A 17,733-nucleotide genomic window follows, 5' to 3' on the forward strand; every position below is an offset into this window, starting at 1 on the left:
AGTTGTAAAGTCCTGCAAACCTGGAGCAGGAATGACTGCTCTCAGTCCCAAGTGAATGCCCACATGGCCATTTTCTCAGGAGAGCCTTTCCTGAGCCTGCAGATCAGGCCGCCTTGACTGATGCTCTCCTAGTACTGCTTGCTTTTCTTTCAGAGTACTTACTACAAGTGAATTAAAATGTATGTCTGCCACCCCTACTGGAATATAGGTTCCTGACCGCATATTGCTCATCATTTTTCTCCCTTTGGTGTCTGGCATAATTTGGAGCACATAGTAGACCTAGTAAATATTGAACAAGTTGAAAAGAATCAAGGCTATATCTTATGAAGTTACTTGCCTTAAGAGGACAGAAAGAGGAACCCAAAGGTCAAAGAAGTACTAGTTAAAAAGATAGTGTCAGGATAGCATCGTGTCATGGAAGCCAAAAGAACAGAGTCTCAGGAAGAAGGGAGGATCAGTACTTTCTCACCACTGCTTATCCTTAACCCACTAATGTGATCCAGCCGCTATCATGGCACTGAGACTATTTTCTTGGAAGTATGCACTGATGTCCTAGTTGTCAAGTCTAATAGTCTTGTCTAACTCATCGTCCTCCTCATCTGTTATGCAGCATTTAATATCATAGCTTCTTCGCTCTCAAAACCCTCCTGTGCATTTTCTTTCCTGACATGGTATTCTCTCCATTCTCTTCTCTGGCTGCTATTCTGCTTTCTTTTTTGGTTTGTCCTCCTACTTCCCAAGTATGTGGTCTAAAATTTGGTCATCTGCCCTCTTCCCTTTTAACCCACATTTAATCCCTGGATGTCCACCCCCTCATTCTTCTATGGGGAAGGCTTCCAAATCTGTATCTCTACCCCAAACTTCTATCTTTTGTGTAAGGGGCCTTTCTGGACACCTCCCCATAGGTTGTCTTTGAGTACTTCACATTCAGTATACTCTAAATTGAATGTTTACATTTTCAAATTGTTTCTTCCCCTCTACTGCTGTTTTATAGGACAATTATGCCCTCAGGAATACAAGAGTAATGCGATAGCATTGTTTTATTTTCCCCTTAACCTCTGCCTTCTGTCTGGTCAGCTTTGAAGTCCAAATATTCTGTTTCTGTGATTTCCTTCACAGCTCCCTTCCTCATTTTCATGAGTTCAGGCTTTTGGTACCTCTTGACTGAACTGCAAAGTCCTCCTGATTGCTCCACCTTCAATCTTCCCCATCTAAGCTTATTCTGTACAGAAACCAATGTAGTATCATCAAACATAAGCTCAAATCTTAAGAGCCTGGATTTTCACTAGCTGTGCTACTTTAGACAAGTAAATTTACCACCTCAAGCTTTATTTTTAATTTAAGAATTTGGATTTTTAAAATGAGATCACATATATTAAATAGCAGTTTAATGAGCACTCCCAAACTATTGGGAGACGTTCATCGCACCACTCAGTAACTCTCATGAGTCCCTGGTAAGTTTAAATAAGTAAATTTCAATGTCATAATGGTTTTCTGAATAAAGAAGCATAAATTCATGCTTGTCATTCAAGGGCCTTGGTGAACTGGCCTTAAGCTACTTACCATTTTGACCTCTCATTTTTCCCTTTTCTACTCACTGTATGTAAGCCATGCTGACTTTGAATTTGCTTCTGTAGGCTCCCTGCCTCTGACCTTTCACTTAGAAATCTTGTCTTTACCATCTCTACATATCCATATCCCAGTGAGTAAATGTAATTCCCTCCATAAAGCCTTCCCTGATTCCCCCTGCCTTCCTTCCCTCTACTCTTCTGTCCAGTCTTTTCTTTTTTTTTTTTTTTATTTTTAAAGATTTTATTTATTTATTTGACAGAGAGAGATCACAAGTAGAGAGAGAGAGGAAGAAGCAGGCTCCCTGCTGAGCAGAGAGCCCGATGCGGGACTCGATCCCAGGACCCTGAGATCATGACCCGAGCCGAAGGCAGCGGCTTAACCCACTGAGCCACCCAGGCCCCCCTGTCCAGTCTTTTCTAATTCACAGGGCCCGGTGCTTTTGTCATTACTATCTTGGTGAGTGGCTAAAAGAGGGATTAATACACTGTTTTTTGGAAAGTCTGCAAGCAGGAAAGGGCTTACAGGGGTCATGAGAGTTCCTGCAGAGTGTGTGGAAAGTTTTCTCATGGGTTTGGAAACACATGTGAGCTCACAGAGCATCAAAATCCTTAGTATCCCATTTAAAAGAAGCTTCACATCATGTTGTATTGCTTAATGAGCCACTCCATAGCCATCTTTATGTAATAAAAACACCTTAGGATGGTAGTTACTGATGCCCAACAGGTACAGACTAATACTGTGGTGTTTCCACTTGCCACTAAATAAATGCTTGTAAAGTCTAGCGAGCCTAAGATGAAAGGCATTTTGTAGATTTAAAATGTGCAAGATGTAACCAGTCTTCTGTATCCTCCTCTAATCAGAACAAATCCTCCAAGAGAGAGGGTTGCATGAAGAGGCATTAAAGAATCTGGGGAAGTGTGGAACTGGGGTCTCCAGATTGTCCTAGGAAGCTGGTGGTTTATGACTGGAGCATAGGCGCAAAGGCAAAATGTCGGGTTCAAAACTTGGAGAGGGAGCTGTGTTAGGGTGTGAGGAGACTCTACCCAGCTGTCTTTAATTAAGAAGACAGCAGGAAGGACCAGGATTGTTCTTTCTTCTGAGTTCACTGAAAGAAAATCCAACACCAAATTTCGTTCTTACGAATCTCTAAGTAGAGAATTCTTTGAACTTTGTAATCAACTAACTGGAAACTAATTTGAAATTTGGCTTCAGCACTTATATTTGTGGTTACAGGAGTGGGGAAAGCATTCAAAGAGGTTCTCTGGAGCTCCCTGTACTTGTCTTTTAAAAAGTTTACACACAGCATGTGAAATGAACAGATGCTTTTTTTGTTGGAGCTATCAGGGTAACAAGAGGCTGAAAGCTATATCAGGTATTTATTTCAGTCACTGAGATGGCTATTGGCAGAGTTCCACATACCAAAACTAAAGAGAAACTCATGAACAGATCTGAAAAAAAAAAAAAAAAAAAAAAAAAAGATGTGGAGGAAAGAGCCCTGTGCTTCCTCTCCTGATTTCTTCCTAAACACATACTGATGATAAAAAAAGGAGCAGTGCACTCAGATAGCACTCTCTGGCTTCTTTTTTTTGTGGTGGGGGAGAGAATTGGGCAACTTTATGTAATCCTTTCTATAGAGTGTGTTTGAACTTTGGGAGATTTCTCTATAATAAATCTCTTAACACTTTATAGTCAGAGAGTAGAACTTAAGCCAATAAATACTTTGAATTTGAACTTCATAATTGTTAAAATGCTCTGTTTATTTATATCATAATATGGAGCATTTGGCCAGAATAGTGAGAATAAGGTAAATAGATAGATATGGGGAGGGCTTAAGAAGACTGAATTGGTTGGCACCTGACTGGGTGAGGAAACAGGAAAGGAATTTCTGGCCATGAAGTTTGTGATTCCACATCAAGATCATTCTTTATAATGGAATAACCACCCACCCTAGTCGAGAGCCAGAATTCCTCAGATTCTTCCAACCAGAGGGGCCCTGGCACACTAAACAGTCTGTTATGATATCTGAACACTTAAGTGAGTGTATTTGGCCAGGGAGACTTGCTAGTGAAATTGATCTTGCCTTCCCTGGGTTTTTCCAGTTGTACTGAATAATTAAAGGAAAATTAAGACCCAGATTCCCTGAAGTGTTAAGTATCAGATCTATAGGCTGATCATACTCCTTAGGATCACAGTGTGTCAGCGTGAGTAGGAACCTTAAAATTCACCCTGACAAACTGATAGAAGATTTGTTTCCCCAAATCCTTGCCAAATGATTGTAATGGATTTCTGCTCAAACACCTCAAGGGTCAGGAAAGTCATCATTTTAGGGGACACTTTATTCTTTGAATAGCTATGAGAAGGCTTTTTGTTGGTTTCAAATCCGCCCTTGGATCTTAGTGCGCCAGCTTAAGGAGACATCCAGTACAAGCCTCCTTCCTCCCACATCCCAGCCCTTCAGATACTTCACATTGATCACATTGCCTGGAACTTTCTGTAGGTCAAGAATTCTTGGTTCTTTCTCTTGTTTGTTCTTCAGGGGACAGGGTTTCTAGTGTCTTACAGTATAGGACCAGGAAGACTCAGGATTCTGGTATGGCTTCTTTAAAACTTTTAGAACTAAAGAAAAAGAAAGGCTATCAAGACACAATTTAGTCTATCCCTTTCCCCTTCGGTTTACAGATGAGGAGATAGTCTTTTGGTTTTGACAGGGCAGAATTGATCAGCAGTCTCTTTCGAAGGAGAAGCGGAGTATAACACATTTTGCCAGTGCAGTCTTTTTTAATTTGCTTAATTCTTTTTTTTTTTTTTTTTAAGAACTCATGACCCCGAGATCAAGAGTGGCAGACATGCTCTACGACTGAGCCAGGCAGGCACCCCTTTAGTTGCTTAATTCTGATAATAGGCTTCAGCCCACACCTCATTTTTGCCAAGGACCTCTCTGGCTCTCTGAGTAAAGCCTAAGGCTCAGCTCAGAGGTTCACTGCCAGATCTTCATATGCCAACTATTGGCTTTTACTCACTGTTTGTGTAAAGGATAGAAATAACTTTTATGTAAGTTTAATCATCTATATTGACCACATAGTTTAAAAGAGATTCAGAAATTTTAGTAGACTTTGTTGCTTTTCCTTCATAAAATCAGAAAATGACCATCACAAAGGGAGCAGAGTATTGCACGTCTTCAGAAATGCAGCTGCCTCTGTTGGACAGTTTCCTGGGTTGCCCTTTGTACTTTCCTGGTTTAACAGTCACCAGGTGATTAGATGGCTTTCTTAAAAGCCAAGAAGCTGTGGCCGGGAATATGGACCACTTTTCTCTCGTATTTTCCTTTTTGAGACTTGAAATACAGACGCATACTTTTGAGCTGGCTCCAGGCAGGCTCAGGTTTCCTTGGAAGTGAGCCGCAATAAAGCAGCCCAGGTGTTAGGGCGTGGGTCTCTGCTGCTGGCGTCTCCACCTCCCCGCCCCCCTTCCTCGATCATTGCCACCTCTAAAGTCTGCGAGCAGAGATTCTGGTGGGAGGATGGACCAAGACCTGATGTACGGGAGAAAGGAAAAAGAGAAGGTTCCTAGAGTTCACCCAATAACTTGGCCTCACAGAATGCCTTCGGACACCAGGAAAGTGCCGAGTTTAAGGGTAGAGTGTTCTTGGCGCGGAAGGGGCGCGCTAAAGGTGACATTGGAGGGACTAAGACAGCCTTTGGTGGTAGAGCTGGAGCCAAGAGCCATGCGTGCGGCCCGCCGCAGCCGGCGCGACCCAGCCGGCAGATGGGCCCCGAACAGCCCCTGCCAGAACCCGCTAGCTGTGGGGAGGCGGGGGCCCCCCTCTGGGTTCGCTCGCCCTTGGGCTGGGCTCGGAGCCCGGCGGGCCCGGACGCGGCGGGGCCGGCAGGGGGTCGGGCCAGAGGGAGGAGGGCGGGGCTTTCCTTTGTCAGGGGATTTGCGCGGCGCGGCGGAGCCGGGCGCGGGTACCGCCCCCCTCCTGGCGCCTTCTCGGGGGGCGGGGCTCTCCCTCGGGCCCTGGGGCGCGGTGGGCGTGGGCTTGGTGAGCCGAGCGGGTGGTGCCCGGGCTCCCTGGTCCCGAACCGCGCGGAAGCTCCGCCCCTGCCGCCTCGGCCGCCAATCCTCTCCGCCGCCCCCTCCCTCTCGGCTCCGGTAGCTCCTTTTTCGTGCCCCCGCCACGGCTCCGCCTCCGCCCTCCTCCCCTTGGCTCTCCGCGTTGCGCTCCCGGGCTTCCAGGGGGGCTGCCCGGGCGGGGCGGCGCGGTGGCGCGGCGCGGGGAAGGGGGAGGAGAGCCGCCCGCCAGCCTAGCACTTGCAGCGAGCGGCGGGCGAGCGGGCCGCTCTGTGCGAGGGAGGAGGGCTCGTCCCCGCCCGGCCCGAGCGGAGCCTTTTGTTCCCAGCCAGAAGTTTGCATGCCGGGACCGTGACAGCTGCGGGCGGGGAGGACGGCGGGGCCGTGGGGCCGGTGGTGGCGGAGAATAGAGGCGGCTGCTTGACATGCAGCCCACGGCGCGGCGGCTGCGGGCCGGGGACTGGCGGCGGCGGGGGAGGCGGCGCCCACAGCACGCGGGACTCAGCTGCCGGAGGGACAAACTAACTTCCTGAGCGCGGGACTGGAGGCCGGCGCGGCCCGGAGCCACCTGCCAGCCTGCGGTGAGGCATCCCTGGCCCTCGGGGCGCGCGGCATGGCGCGGGGGAGTGGGCCGCGCTGAACGAGCCCTTGGACCGGCCCTCGGCCGCTGCTGCAGCCTGCCGGCCTCTCGAAGGCCCGGCGCGGGGCTCCACTGCCTTGTTTTGCGGTCACAGCGCAGGGCTCTTCTGGGAGCCACAACAATGCCATGATGTTTTGGAGACAGGAAGCCCCAAGCTGGCCCCGAATGAAGGACTTCCTGTGTTTAAAGTTGCAGGAATATCCGCCGACCAGCCCAGTTCAAATGCAAACACCCGAACTAGGGAGGACGAATGGCTAATTCAGACCAGCTGGACTCTCCAGAACTGGAACTGAGGATAAAATGAAAGGAATTCTTAGGAGCTTGGGCTATACTTGAAGACTGAGGAGGCGGTGCCATTGTTATTAAAGGACACAATTGGTATAACGCTTCTTCCAACTCTGGGTGAGAAGTGAGTCGAACTAGATTCTGAATAAGACTTGTCAATATCAAATGGGGTTTTTTGTTGTTTTTTACTGACTGAATTAGAGCAGTGCTCTTAAAAGACACATACTCAAAAGAAGCCATACAAGGAATTATTTTATGGTTGTTGACTAAATTATACCACTTAACTGTCTGCAGCTATGAGACTGTTAGCCTGTGAGGAAAAAGCTGTTTCTCTTAGAGCTCCTCCCAGTATGGTTTCAGAGTTGGACTTACAGAATTTTCTGGAGGGCAGATCCAATTGGTGGTCCCCAGTTGTGAACATGTAAAAGGATTTTTAATTTATGCAGAATGCATTTTTGGGTAACCGGTGAAAAACTTTTAAAAGGTTGATGTTTCATCTTGATTGAAAAAGTATGGGTAAGCCACTCAGCAGGCCAGACTGTTTAAGGCAGAACCCCACTTGCCTGGGGAAAGGAGAGGAAGAGGATGGCTATATAGAGGATTGTTATGTTCCACAGCGATCTATATATGATACAATGAGGATAAATGAACAAATTGACCAGGGGTCAAAGCTCAACCAGACATCAAAAAGCACCATGGAAAAGATGGAAGGAAGTACTATATCCAGCAACGGTACATTAGGAGCAGCATCTAATGTTTTTGAATCTAGAGCCCCAGAAGGCAAAAAGCTAGATGAGAGAATAATATTTGATGCACTAAAGTTAAGCAGTGATGTACAGAAGTCAGCACCTGTGCCACCCAGAAGGCGACCAAATGCAGAACGCAAAGACAATGTTAACAGGAGATCGTGGAAGTCCTTCATGCCACCCAATTTCCCAGAATTTGCAGAAAGGATAGAAGCTTCTCTCAGTGAGGTTTCAGAAGCTGGTGCTTCAAATCCTTCCTTGCAAGAGAAGAAGGAATCCAGTTCTGCATTAACAGAAAGTTCTGGTCATTTGGACCACCGGGAACCTCAGTCAGGGTCAGTAACTCTGGAGCATGTGTGCAAATCCATAGATATTCCAGAAGCGCAGGATATGAAAAATTTAAGCGGCGAGTGCCAGGACTTCAGATCGCAGCCACACAGTGAGCGCTCTCCCTGTGAATTCCAGCCTCTAGAATCAGAAGCTGCAGCAGCAAGTGGTAACACAGATGTAATGCAGGAACACAGATTCTCAAGTGCAACCTGGCCCAGAGCCATGAAAAGTTTAGCTAAGGGAGGCTTCAGCGAGAAGCAGCACCCCCTTGGGGACGCAGCCTGCACTGTGGAAATGCCACCTCTCTCCCCTTGCCTGAGTGAAGAGCTGCTGGATCCAGAATTGCATGTTCTCATAACTCCCAGCCTGAGAGAAAAAACAGAGTCTGAGCTAAAGTTTGAGGAGGATGAGCGATGGATCATGATGGAGGCTGAAGAGGAGTGGGAGGAAGAGAAACTGTCAGAAAGAGGAAAGATTTTTCTAACGGCAGATGAGAAAAAGAACAGCCTGGCTGATATTTTTGAAGAAAGGGAACAAGCAAACACTGTAGCAGTGGCAGAGGATGGGGCAGATTGCTCAGCTGCTGTCTTGAGAACTTTTGACCACCTAGCTCTTGGTCAGATTTGTTGGTCTGATGATCTACAGTCAGCTAAGAACCATTCAGCTTCTGTTCTCGAAGATACACCTCTGGGTTACAGTTGTGTTCTCACAAGCGCAAGTGCTGTAGGGGAGCTGACAAGCAAAACTGTTCAGGGGCTGGAGGATCTAGTTTCCAACCTAGAATGTACTATTGGTCCTGTTGATTCAGAGCAGCTCTCTGACACAGATTCGGTGCAGATGTTTCTCGAACTTGAAAAGGAGTGTTTATGTGAAGAAGGAGTAACTCCTCTAGCTGAGCTGGAGAGTCAAGCCTCTTCTGAAGGGCTGGCCCCATCCCAGGATGAAGAAAATGCACTTGTAATTAGTCATTTTCCAGGGGCTGCCTTAGGAGAAGAACACTTAGGCCTTTTAAATGTAAGGGTAAAAGACTCTGATACTGGACTGGATTGTGAATATTTTAATGCCCTGGATTCTTCTCAGGTGCCTAATGTTGTGGAACTTATTGTCTACTCTGACACCAGGAGAGGAGACACTTCCACGGTTAGTGAGGAGGAGCGTGAAAAAGTGCCTTCTAGCCCCGAGACTGCAGGGGAATTTAAGTTCAGACACCCAGCTGATCTGGAGTCGCTGGAAAAGCTGGACCCAGGAGGACAGCCCAACTCTGATCACAGGGCTTCCCAGGAAGATGACTTACCAGGCTTTGTAGCTGAGCTGGCCAAAGAAAATGGCAGTTTGTCCCAGGTAGACTGCAGTCACTCTGAGGGGAATGTTGAAGAGTGTGTCAGGAGGGTCCCCCTCAGTTTTGCTTTTAGCTATGAACTAACAGATGTTACCTCAGGACCTGAAGTAGAGGTGTTCTCATGTGATTCACATTTACTAACAGATGAGATTCACTTGGAAAGTGAGACAGGAGCTATTAATCAAGAAACTAACATTCTGACTTCCTCGGGAAATGTGGATGCTTGTGAATTGTCCAAGGAGAAAGTTTGTGATGAGGATGGGGAGGGCCAAGAGCTGGGTTACCCTGCCAAGCTTTTGGACGACCAAGCCCCAGCGCATTTTCACAGAGCCTTCCCAGAGCAGATCTTCCAGGATCTCCAGAGGAAGTCCGCAGAGTCAGATACTCTGAATTTGCCCCTGCTGCTTGGTGGACAGAGACATAGCAGAGATGGAGTGGAAGTTATAAACCATACAGAGCCCACGCTGGATGTGATGTCATTGGAGGGCGAGGAGACAGAAATGAGAGATACAGAATCATTACTGAGTATTCTTCTGGAGGAACAAGTTACCAAGGCTAGTAGTACGGAACCAGCTTTGGAGGGATGGATAACCCTCCCACAAAAGCCTGTTGCAGCTGCTGCAGTGCCCACTACGGAAGATGCCCTAGATGCTGCAGTGCTTGTCCCAGAGGAGGATGTCCCGGTTGCTGCAGCACCTGTCCCAGAGAGAGCTGCTGTAGCTGCTGCAGTGCCTTTCCCAGAGGCAGACGTACCAGTTGCTTCGGTGGCCGCCATTGAGGCACATGGCCCAGTTGCTTCAGTGGTCGCTGGAGAGAAGGCTAACCTGGCTGCTGCCCCAGCTGTTGCAGGGCCTGCTTCTGAAGGGACTGTTGCAGTTGCTGCAGTGGCCATCATGGAGGAGGATGCAGCAGCTGTTGCAGAGCCCTCCCCAGTGGGGACTGCTTCAGCTGCTGCAGGGCCCACCACAAGGGATGACATCCCAGAGAGATCTGTAACCCCAGCTGCTGCAGTGCCCACCCTGGAGGAGCCAATGCCCCCAGCTGTTAGAGCACCCACCCCGGAGGAGCCTATCCCCCCAGCTGTTAGAGCACCCACCCCAGAGGACCCAGGTGTTAGAGAGCCCACCCCAGAGGAGCCTATCCTCCCAGCTGTTAGAGTGCCCACCCCAGAGGAGCCTATCCCCCCAGCTGTTAGAGAGCCCACCCCAGAGGAGCCTATAGCCCCAGCTGTTAGAGCACACACCCTGGAGAAGCATATCGCCCCAGCTGATAGAGTGCCTGCTATGGAGGAAGTGTTCCCTGCTGATGTACCCTTCCTGGGAGATACTGCCCACACTGATTCAGTGCCTATCTCAGAAGAAGGAACTCCTGTTCTAGAGGAGGCTTCCCCCACTAATATGTGGATCAAGGAGGACCTTGATTCCCCAGGATTTGGAATAAAAGAGGTGACTGGCACAGTGCTGCATGGGAAAGTGCCTCTGGCTACAACTGATGGATTAAATTCAAATGAGGTAATTGTTGCTCATTTCGTTGGGAAAGGATCTGGGGAGTAAAGTGATATTTGCAAGTTCTCTCTGACTTAACAGTGATCAAAAAGGACACAGACAGTCCTTTCTTTGGTTCTCTTTGGGGCACTGGGCTTTTCTGGTCTTTCTATTGCAATTATGGGGAAAATATGTCTTATTTGGTGAAAAACTTGACAATTCGTACTTTTTTTTTTTTTGGTTCGGTGATAAACCAAGCCCAAAGAAAACAGGGATGTAAATAGTTGTTGGTTTACATTTTGGAAAAGGTTATTATCAGGAAAGGGTGATTCTGCTTTTGAAAATGGCAGTGACCATGTTCTGTCCTAAATCTGCTCTTTAATAGGTGATGTCAGCACTGAGGTTGGGTCTCAGAGAGAGAACTGGGATACTTCTTTGCACTTGGCCAGTTAGTTAGATGTCCTTAATCTCCAGTTTGTTAATTTATTAAGGCAAAATCCTGTGAGGATAATGAAATAACCCATGGAAAACACCAAGTGTGTAAGATTTCAATCACTATCGATACTCTCTCCATTTCTCTTCCACAGAGCTGTGTTGGTTAGTTGAAAGAATTCACAAGAACAGGCTGGGCGAAAGCAATATCTAGAAGTATGAAAAGCAGCTTTTTAATACAAATGTGTGTTTCTTAAAGCCAGAATAAAGTATAATAATGTTTATGAAAAGAGATTTTAGCCATCTCGTCAAATGTAGTATCCTGAAGCAAGTCACTCTTTTTTTTCCTGGACCTCTTGTTTCCTAATCCATATAATAAGGGAATTAGATTAAATGTCCTCCTGCCTCTCTCGTAACTCCAAGATTCTGAGATTCTTAATGTTAGAGAATGGAATGTGTTAGGAAACTGATGGGAACTGTGTTCACATCCTTGAGCACTCCTAGTCAAAGACATTTAAGATTGGCTACTTTCTACAGTTCACTGCCCCAGTGTCATTTGGTCAGTGATAGGGAATGAAGCTGGTAGAAGTTTCATCTAATACAGTCGGGGATTACTGAGTACAGAGGTGGTTTTGATTTTATACCATCCCTAAGGCCCATAACAGTGCCTTCCTTGTGGTATGCATTCAGTGTTGACTGATGGAGTGCGTATCAGTCTCCTGAATATCTGTGGTTGCTACAGAGAGATGGGTTCTCACATCCACCTCATGCCAGAGCCTTTCTGGGAAGCCTTCTTGGCTAGAGCACCAGTTAAACCTGCAGCTACCAGCAATGAAAAGTCATTTTGATTACAGGCCACAAGCTTCCAACTTAGCTGTAGGTCCTACAGCTGAGTGGTGGTGGTGGTGGTGTCACCTTGGGCTTCACCAGATATTCACCAATATTTTGATATTTTGTAATGTAGCATCCCATCAAGCTATAATGTATCACCTTTCAGATTGGGGAATGATTCCATTTTCTGAGTCTTACTGAACTTGGGAGTGACACTGGGATCCCAGAAGTCACAGCCATTTTTTATTATACAGAACATTTTTAGTATAAAGCCTGCAGCATAATCAATGAAATATAGGGATTAAATTTGTAAGGAGCTTATCAAATCTGCATAAAGAAAAAATTCAGAGGAATCCCTCATATCAGTCTCAGATCTGTTTCTTTATCTATAAAATTAATAAATGGCACTAGGTAATTTCTGAGGATCCCTTCAGCTATAGGAGGTAATCATTTTATGAAATACTACCTGATAAAATGGCAGGAGAAGGCAGTGGCGGGTTGCAGGGTTGTCCATCATCTTTGAAGTGTGGTTACATTATGGAATATCTGGAGGTAAGCTGATGTCTGCATTTGTGGACAAAAAAAGAAATCTAAGACATTGCCACAGCCAGGACGTTAACCAATAAGAATGTAGAGAGGCTATTTTGGAAATATTTATTGAAACAAAATATGTATCATTATAGAGGTAACATGAGTGTACAGATTTTCCTAAACTGGTGAAATATTATTGAGAGAAAAAGTTTTTCCAAGATGAGAGCTGTATGGATTTCATTTATTCCCAGAGGGTTCCTAGAGGCACCTGAAGCTGTTGTTTTAATACATAAACACTTAGAACTCAGCAAGTGATCATACCTGAAATGCAATTTAGATTTTGTGTGTCTGTGCATATGCAAATACACACATGTATACATGATTAAAATAGATATAAATTTTCTCTTTTTTTCAAGATTTTATTAGAGAGAGCACATGCACTTGCTCATAAGCACATGGAGTGGAGTGGGCAGAGGGAGAAGCGGACTCCCTGCTGAGCAGGGAACCTGGACACTGGGGACATGGGCACCATCCCAGGACCCTGGGATCATGGCCTGAGCCAAAGGCAGCCACTTAACCGACTGGGCCACCCAGGCGGCCTGATATAAATTTTCTAATAGCATTAGTGAGCAATTGATAGAAGAACCAAAATGCTAGAACTTAATCTGCTATCCCTTTAGTGGGATCCTAGGCCCACTGAGAGAACAATCTGTGGTTATTTAAACCCTCTTCTCTTTTGCAGACTTCCTCAGTCTTATTTCCAGACACTAGTTCAACGGAAGACAAAAAATCTTTTGTATAAAATTAGGGGTTCTATAAAATTCAAAATTTATAAGAAAGTCTTTTAAAGCAAAAATTGGGGAGCCCTACAATCTTAGCTCAGTGTTTGAATGTTCAACTGATCAGCAGAACCTTCCTAAATTTGTTTGCCTTGCCTAATACCATTTCTATTAAAGTATTCATTCATTCACTGGATAAATAGTTATTGCATACCTACTCTGTGCCAGGTATTGGGGCTCCTGCAGTGAATAAGATTGGCATAGTCCTTGCCCTTGTGGAACTTACATTGTATTAGCAGAAGCAGATATTAAGCAAAGAGGACACAAATATAGGAGCACCTGGCTGGCTTAGAAGACCATGTGACTTTTTTTTTTTTTTTTAAGGATTTATTTATTTCAGAGGGAGAGAGAATCTCAAGCACACACCATGCTGTTTGTGGAGCCCCACACAGGGCTCAATCCTATGATCATGAGATCACGACCTGAGTCAAAACCAAGAAAGAAAGAAGGATTTTAATGATTTCATTTACATTTTATTTTTTTTTAATTTATATTTTTAGAAGGTTTTATTTATTTATTTGACAGAGCACAAGCAGGGGGAGAGGCAGGCAGAGGGAGGAGCAGGCTCCCTGCTGAGCAAGGAGCCTGATGCGGGACTTGATCCCAGGACTCTGGGATCATGACCTGAGCCAAAGGCAGCCACTTAACCAACTGAGCCACCCAGGTGCCCCTCATTTACATTTTTAAAACATTACTCTCAGCCTAACAATAGAGAAAACCACCCTACCTAGACAGTAAACATTCTCAACACTGGCTGGAGTTTATAAATCTGAGGTTTATTTTGACTTACATTTTATTAATTTGTCTTGGGATTGGCATGAGATAGAGAAAACACTGAATGGTTTGCAAAAAAAAAATCAAAACAAACACATATACACGAAGAAATCACACTGGCTGCTATATGTGGAGTGCATTAACAGGGATTAAGGACAGAGTTGCGAGGCTGCTAGGTTATTGCAGTTGTCTAGGTGGCTTGGACTAGAGAGGCATCAGTGGATTTGAAGACCAGTTGGTTAGACTCAAGATATATTTTGGAGGCAGAATCAATAAGACCTGATAATGACTTTATGTAGGGAGAGAAGGAGAAGAAAAGGGAGTTCTCAAGGTTGGCTTCTAGGTTCTAGTTTGTACAACTGAGTGGATTGGAGCAATAGTAAATTATTGATTTAGGGAAGAACAGGTTTGGGGGAAGAGGAAAGGAGGAGGTACTGTCCAGTTGTAGAATGGTTAGGTTTTTGAGGTACCCATGATTCATTTGTATGGCAATATTAAGAAAATATTTGGATGTACAGATGCGCACATATGTATTTGTACACACATATACAAACACATACCATAAACATCATGGTTAATATTTAAAGCCACAGGAATAGATAGAATTGCCAAGAAGAGAACCCAAGACTGATGTCTTCCCCTGACCCCCACTTCCCAAAGATGAACATTTGGAGGTCTAGAAGAGGAGGGAGAGAGCAAAGGAGATAAAAATGGATCAGGCAGGATGAAAACTGGGAGAATGTTGTATTACCAAAGACTAAAGTGTTTTAAAGGGTGCCTGGGTGGCTCAGTTGGTTAGGCAACTGCCTTCGGCCCAGGTCATGATCCTGGAGTCCTGGGATCGAGTCCCACATTGGGCTCCCAGCTCCACAGGGAGTCTGACCTTTCCCCTTTCATGCTCTCTTTCTTACCCTCTCTCAAATAAATAAAATCTTAAAAAAAAAAAAAAAGAAAAGAAAAAGTTCTTTTTTTTTTTTTTTTTTAAGACTTTATTCATTCATTTGACAGAGAGAGAGGGGGAAGCAGGCTCACTGCTGAGCAGAGAGCCCAATCGATCCCAGGACCCTGAGATCATGACCTGAGCCGAAAGCGGAGGTTTAACCCACTGAGCCACCCAGGCGCCCTGAAGAAGTTCTTTAGGTGGTTTCTGGTTGGCTCGGTGGGCTACGCCTCCGCATTTGGCTCAGGTCATGATCTCAGGGTCTTGGGATTGAGCCTTGCTTCAAGATCTCTGCTCCCCACTCTCTCTGCCTGCCTCTCTGCCTCCTTGTGATCTGTCTGTCAAACAAGAAAATAATAAATAAATCTTTAAAAAAAAAAAAAAACTCTTTGGGAAATTTTCTGTTTTATGTCCCAGTTGCATCTTACACTCTTGCAATAATTTTTAGTAGTGTTTTGCTCTGGGAAATGTCTGCCAGCTCTGGTTGGTTAATAACATGGCACAGCCCCATTGAAATATTGAGGAGTAGGAATTTTAATGCATCTGAAAGCACTGATTTTGCAGAACAGCTTTATTTGGGAGTTGAGAGAAGGGAGCAAGTGTTTTCAAATGTACTTTCTATAACATTCTGTTCACTTGTGTTCAAAGTAAATATTTAGATAGTGTTTATTTAGAAGTACTATCATAGATTCTCAAACTTCTGGACAAAAGTTGAGACATATACCCATTCCCTGTCAACTCAATCCATGGAATGGAGGTTGGGGAACAAAAGAAGGAATCTCTAATGCTTCCATAGGAAATGTTCATTGACAAAGTAAATGCAGATTTTTTAAAAGAATTACCTCTGTTATATGAAAGAGATTACTAAGTTATTTGAATATATTTTACTTTTCTGTGTCATGTATATCACTAGCCAGTAGTTTCTTGCCAAGATGGAGATATTCCCTATCTGTACTGCCCAGTACAACAGGCACCTAACCACATACAGCCACAAAATGTGGCTTAGTGTGGTTGAGGAACTGAATTTTAGTTAAATAGCCTCGTATTGGACAGCACAGAAGGAATTTAAATGTTAAGTATGACACAAGATTTGCTTACTGGATAAAAGTGGGCTCTTCAGTGTGAACTTGATGTCTTCCCCCCTCCCCTTTGGTTTTCTTTCTTTGCCTTTCCAATCCCCACACCCTACCACCACCACCACCACTATTTTGTTGTACCTAAGCAACTTAAAACATTGGAGTTGTTTTTTTTACCCCCTCTGCTTTGATTTTCCTGCAGTGAAAACATCTTTAGTAGAAAATGGAATCATAGCACTTGCTTTTTCCGGGAATCATGTTGTTGGGGCAACAGTCATTTTTAGCTGAACCGCCTTGTAGTGTTGCCTAACAAAATATGGTGTAATCAAATTATAGTATAAAATGAAGCTCCCTGGTAATTACCTTTGAAACCTTCCTTTTTTAGTGTTCCCTGGGGCTTTTCCTCCCTGGTGAGTCACTTATCCAGCCATAGCCCATTCTCTCAAGAATCCGTTTCCTAATCCAAGTGTAATCTGTAGTTTTATATAGGCCAAAATTAATCCTAACCTGAGTTTATGTTTTTCTTTTACATTTTTGTTTTCTTCCATTTTTTGTCCTTCTTTGGCTTTAGTTGACTCACCTGTGTCACTGAAACTGAAGGAACATTTTATAGAAGAAAAGAGAATGGCAATAGATCCAGATTGGATCTATAAAATCTGTGGAATGTGGCTGATTTTATCCTCTGATAATTGATAATTGAGAGAAGTCTGATCTTTGAGATAATTATCTGTTTTATTCTTTTCCTTAATACCATTAATGTGTCAAAGTACCATTTTCTTTTGACTCTGTTTCTTTTCTGAGTCATAATGGAGCTTAAGAACTTCAGTAGAAAGAAACATGCATTGTTTGTTACACTCCTTCACATTGTTTTAAAATTCCATTGTTTAATGATGAACATGGATATTCAGTATTATAATTTTAAGAATGCTTTATGTATATCTGCATCTTAGAGTATGTGTCTGAAGTTGGTGAGGACATTTCCCAGTATTACTGGCCCATTTCCCTTTGTAATCTCAGGAATACTGCTCCAAGATTATTAGCGGTGTGTGGTCTGTGGCCCTAGACCAGAATGGAATTAAATGACCACAGGGGGATTAAACTATGAGTTTGGCATTTCTCACAACATTAATAATGTTTTGGCTAATTGAGTTATTGCTCCTAGTCAAAGAAGAGCATTGCCTGTATCAGTGGTATGTTAAAGCTGTTCCCCAAGGTATTTTTAATCTTAAATACTGGTCATTTGATATTCTTCCCTTTTAGGATTGGTATACATCACACTTTTATGGTATCTTGAGACTGATGCTTCTCTATTCCCTATAGCTTTTTGCATTAAAAATTAAGCAAGCAGAAACAAACCAACCAACCACGAGTCATTGGCTAAAAGACCTAAGTAGTGCCATAACTCTGTAATTACTTGTCCGTAGGAGGATGTACTGAAATATGAAACCACATGTTTCTTTGATAGTTCCCTGTACAGATGGCTTGTTTTTTCTCTTTGTTTTTTCTTGCCCCTCTTTTCTTAAATATAAATCTCCCAAGAATGACCAGTCATTGTGTGGTGTAGAGGGTCTGATTGCTGCCTTTAGATTAAATCTTTGACTTGCAATTATCTAGATGTTTCAGAAAGAACAGGTGGATCCCCTTCAAATGAAGCTACAGCAGGTGAATGGACTCGGCCAGGGGTTGATTCAGAGTGCGGGGAAAAACTGTGACGTGCAGGGTTTGGAACATGACATGGAGGAGATCAATGCTCGATGGAACACGCTGAACAAAAAGGCGAGTGGCCGGTGGGGGGTAACTAGTGCCTTGGGAATGGGGAGCTTAGAAAAGGCACATCTCAAGC

General features: G+C 44.5%; 1 protein-coding gene across 39 annotated transcripts in view; it reads left to right on the plus strand.

Annotated features, from left to right (window-relative positions):
- Positions 1–17,733, plus strand: part of MACF1 (microtubule actin crosslinking factor 1) — a 339,595-nt gene that overhangs the window by 266,547 nt on the left and 55,315 nt on the right. For 37 of the 39 annotated variants that reach the window (XM_082686968.1, XM_082686965.1, XM_082686964.1 and 34 more), the window contains one exon: positions 17,505–17,666. In XM_082686968.1, the coding sequence (XP_082543094.1) occupies positions 17,505–17,666 (162 nt within the window). Of the gene's footprint in view, positions 1–5,869; positions 10,495–17,504; positions 17,667–17,733 lie in introns of those variants that run through there. The other 2 variants (XM_082686991.1, XM_082686987.1) reach the window with 1 other exon arrangement.

Source organism: Mustela nivalis (assembly GCF_964662115.1).
Source record: "Mustela nivalis genome assembly, chromosome: 10".
NCBI lineage: Eukaryota > Metazoa > Chordata > Mammalia > Carnivora > Mustelidae > Mustela > Mustela nivalis.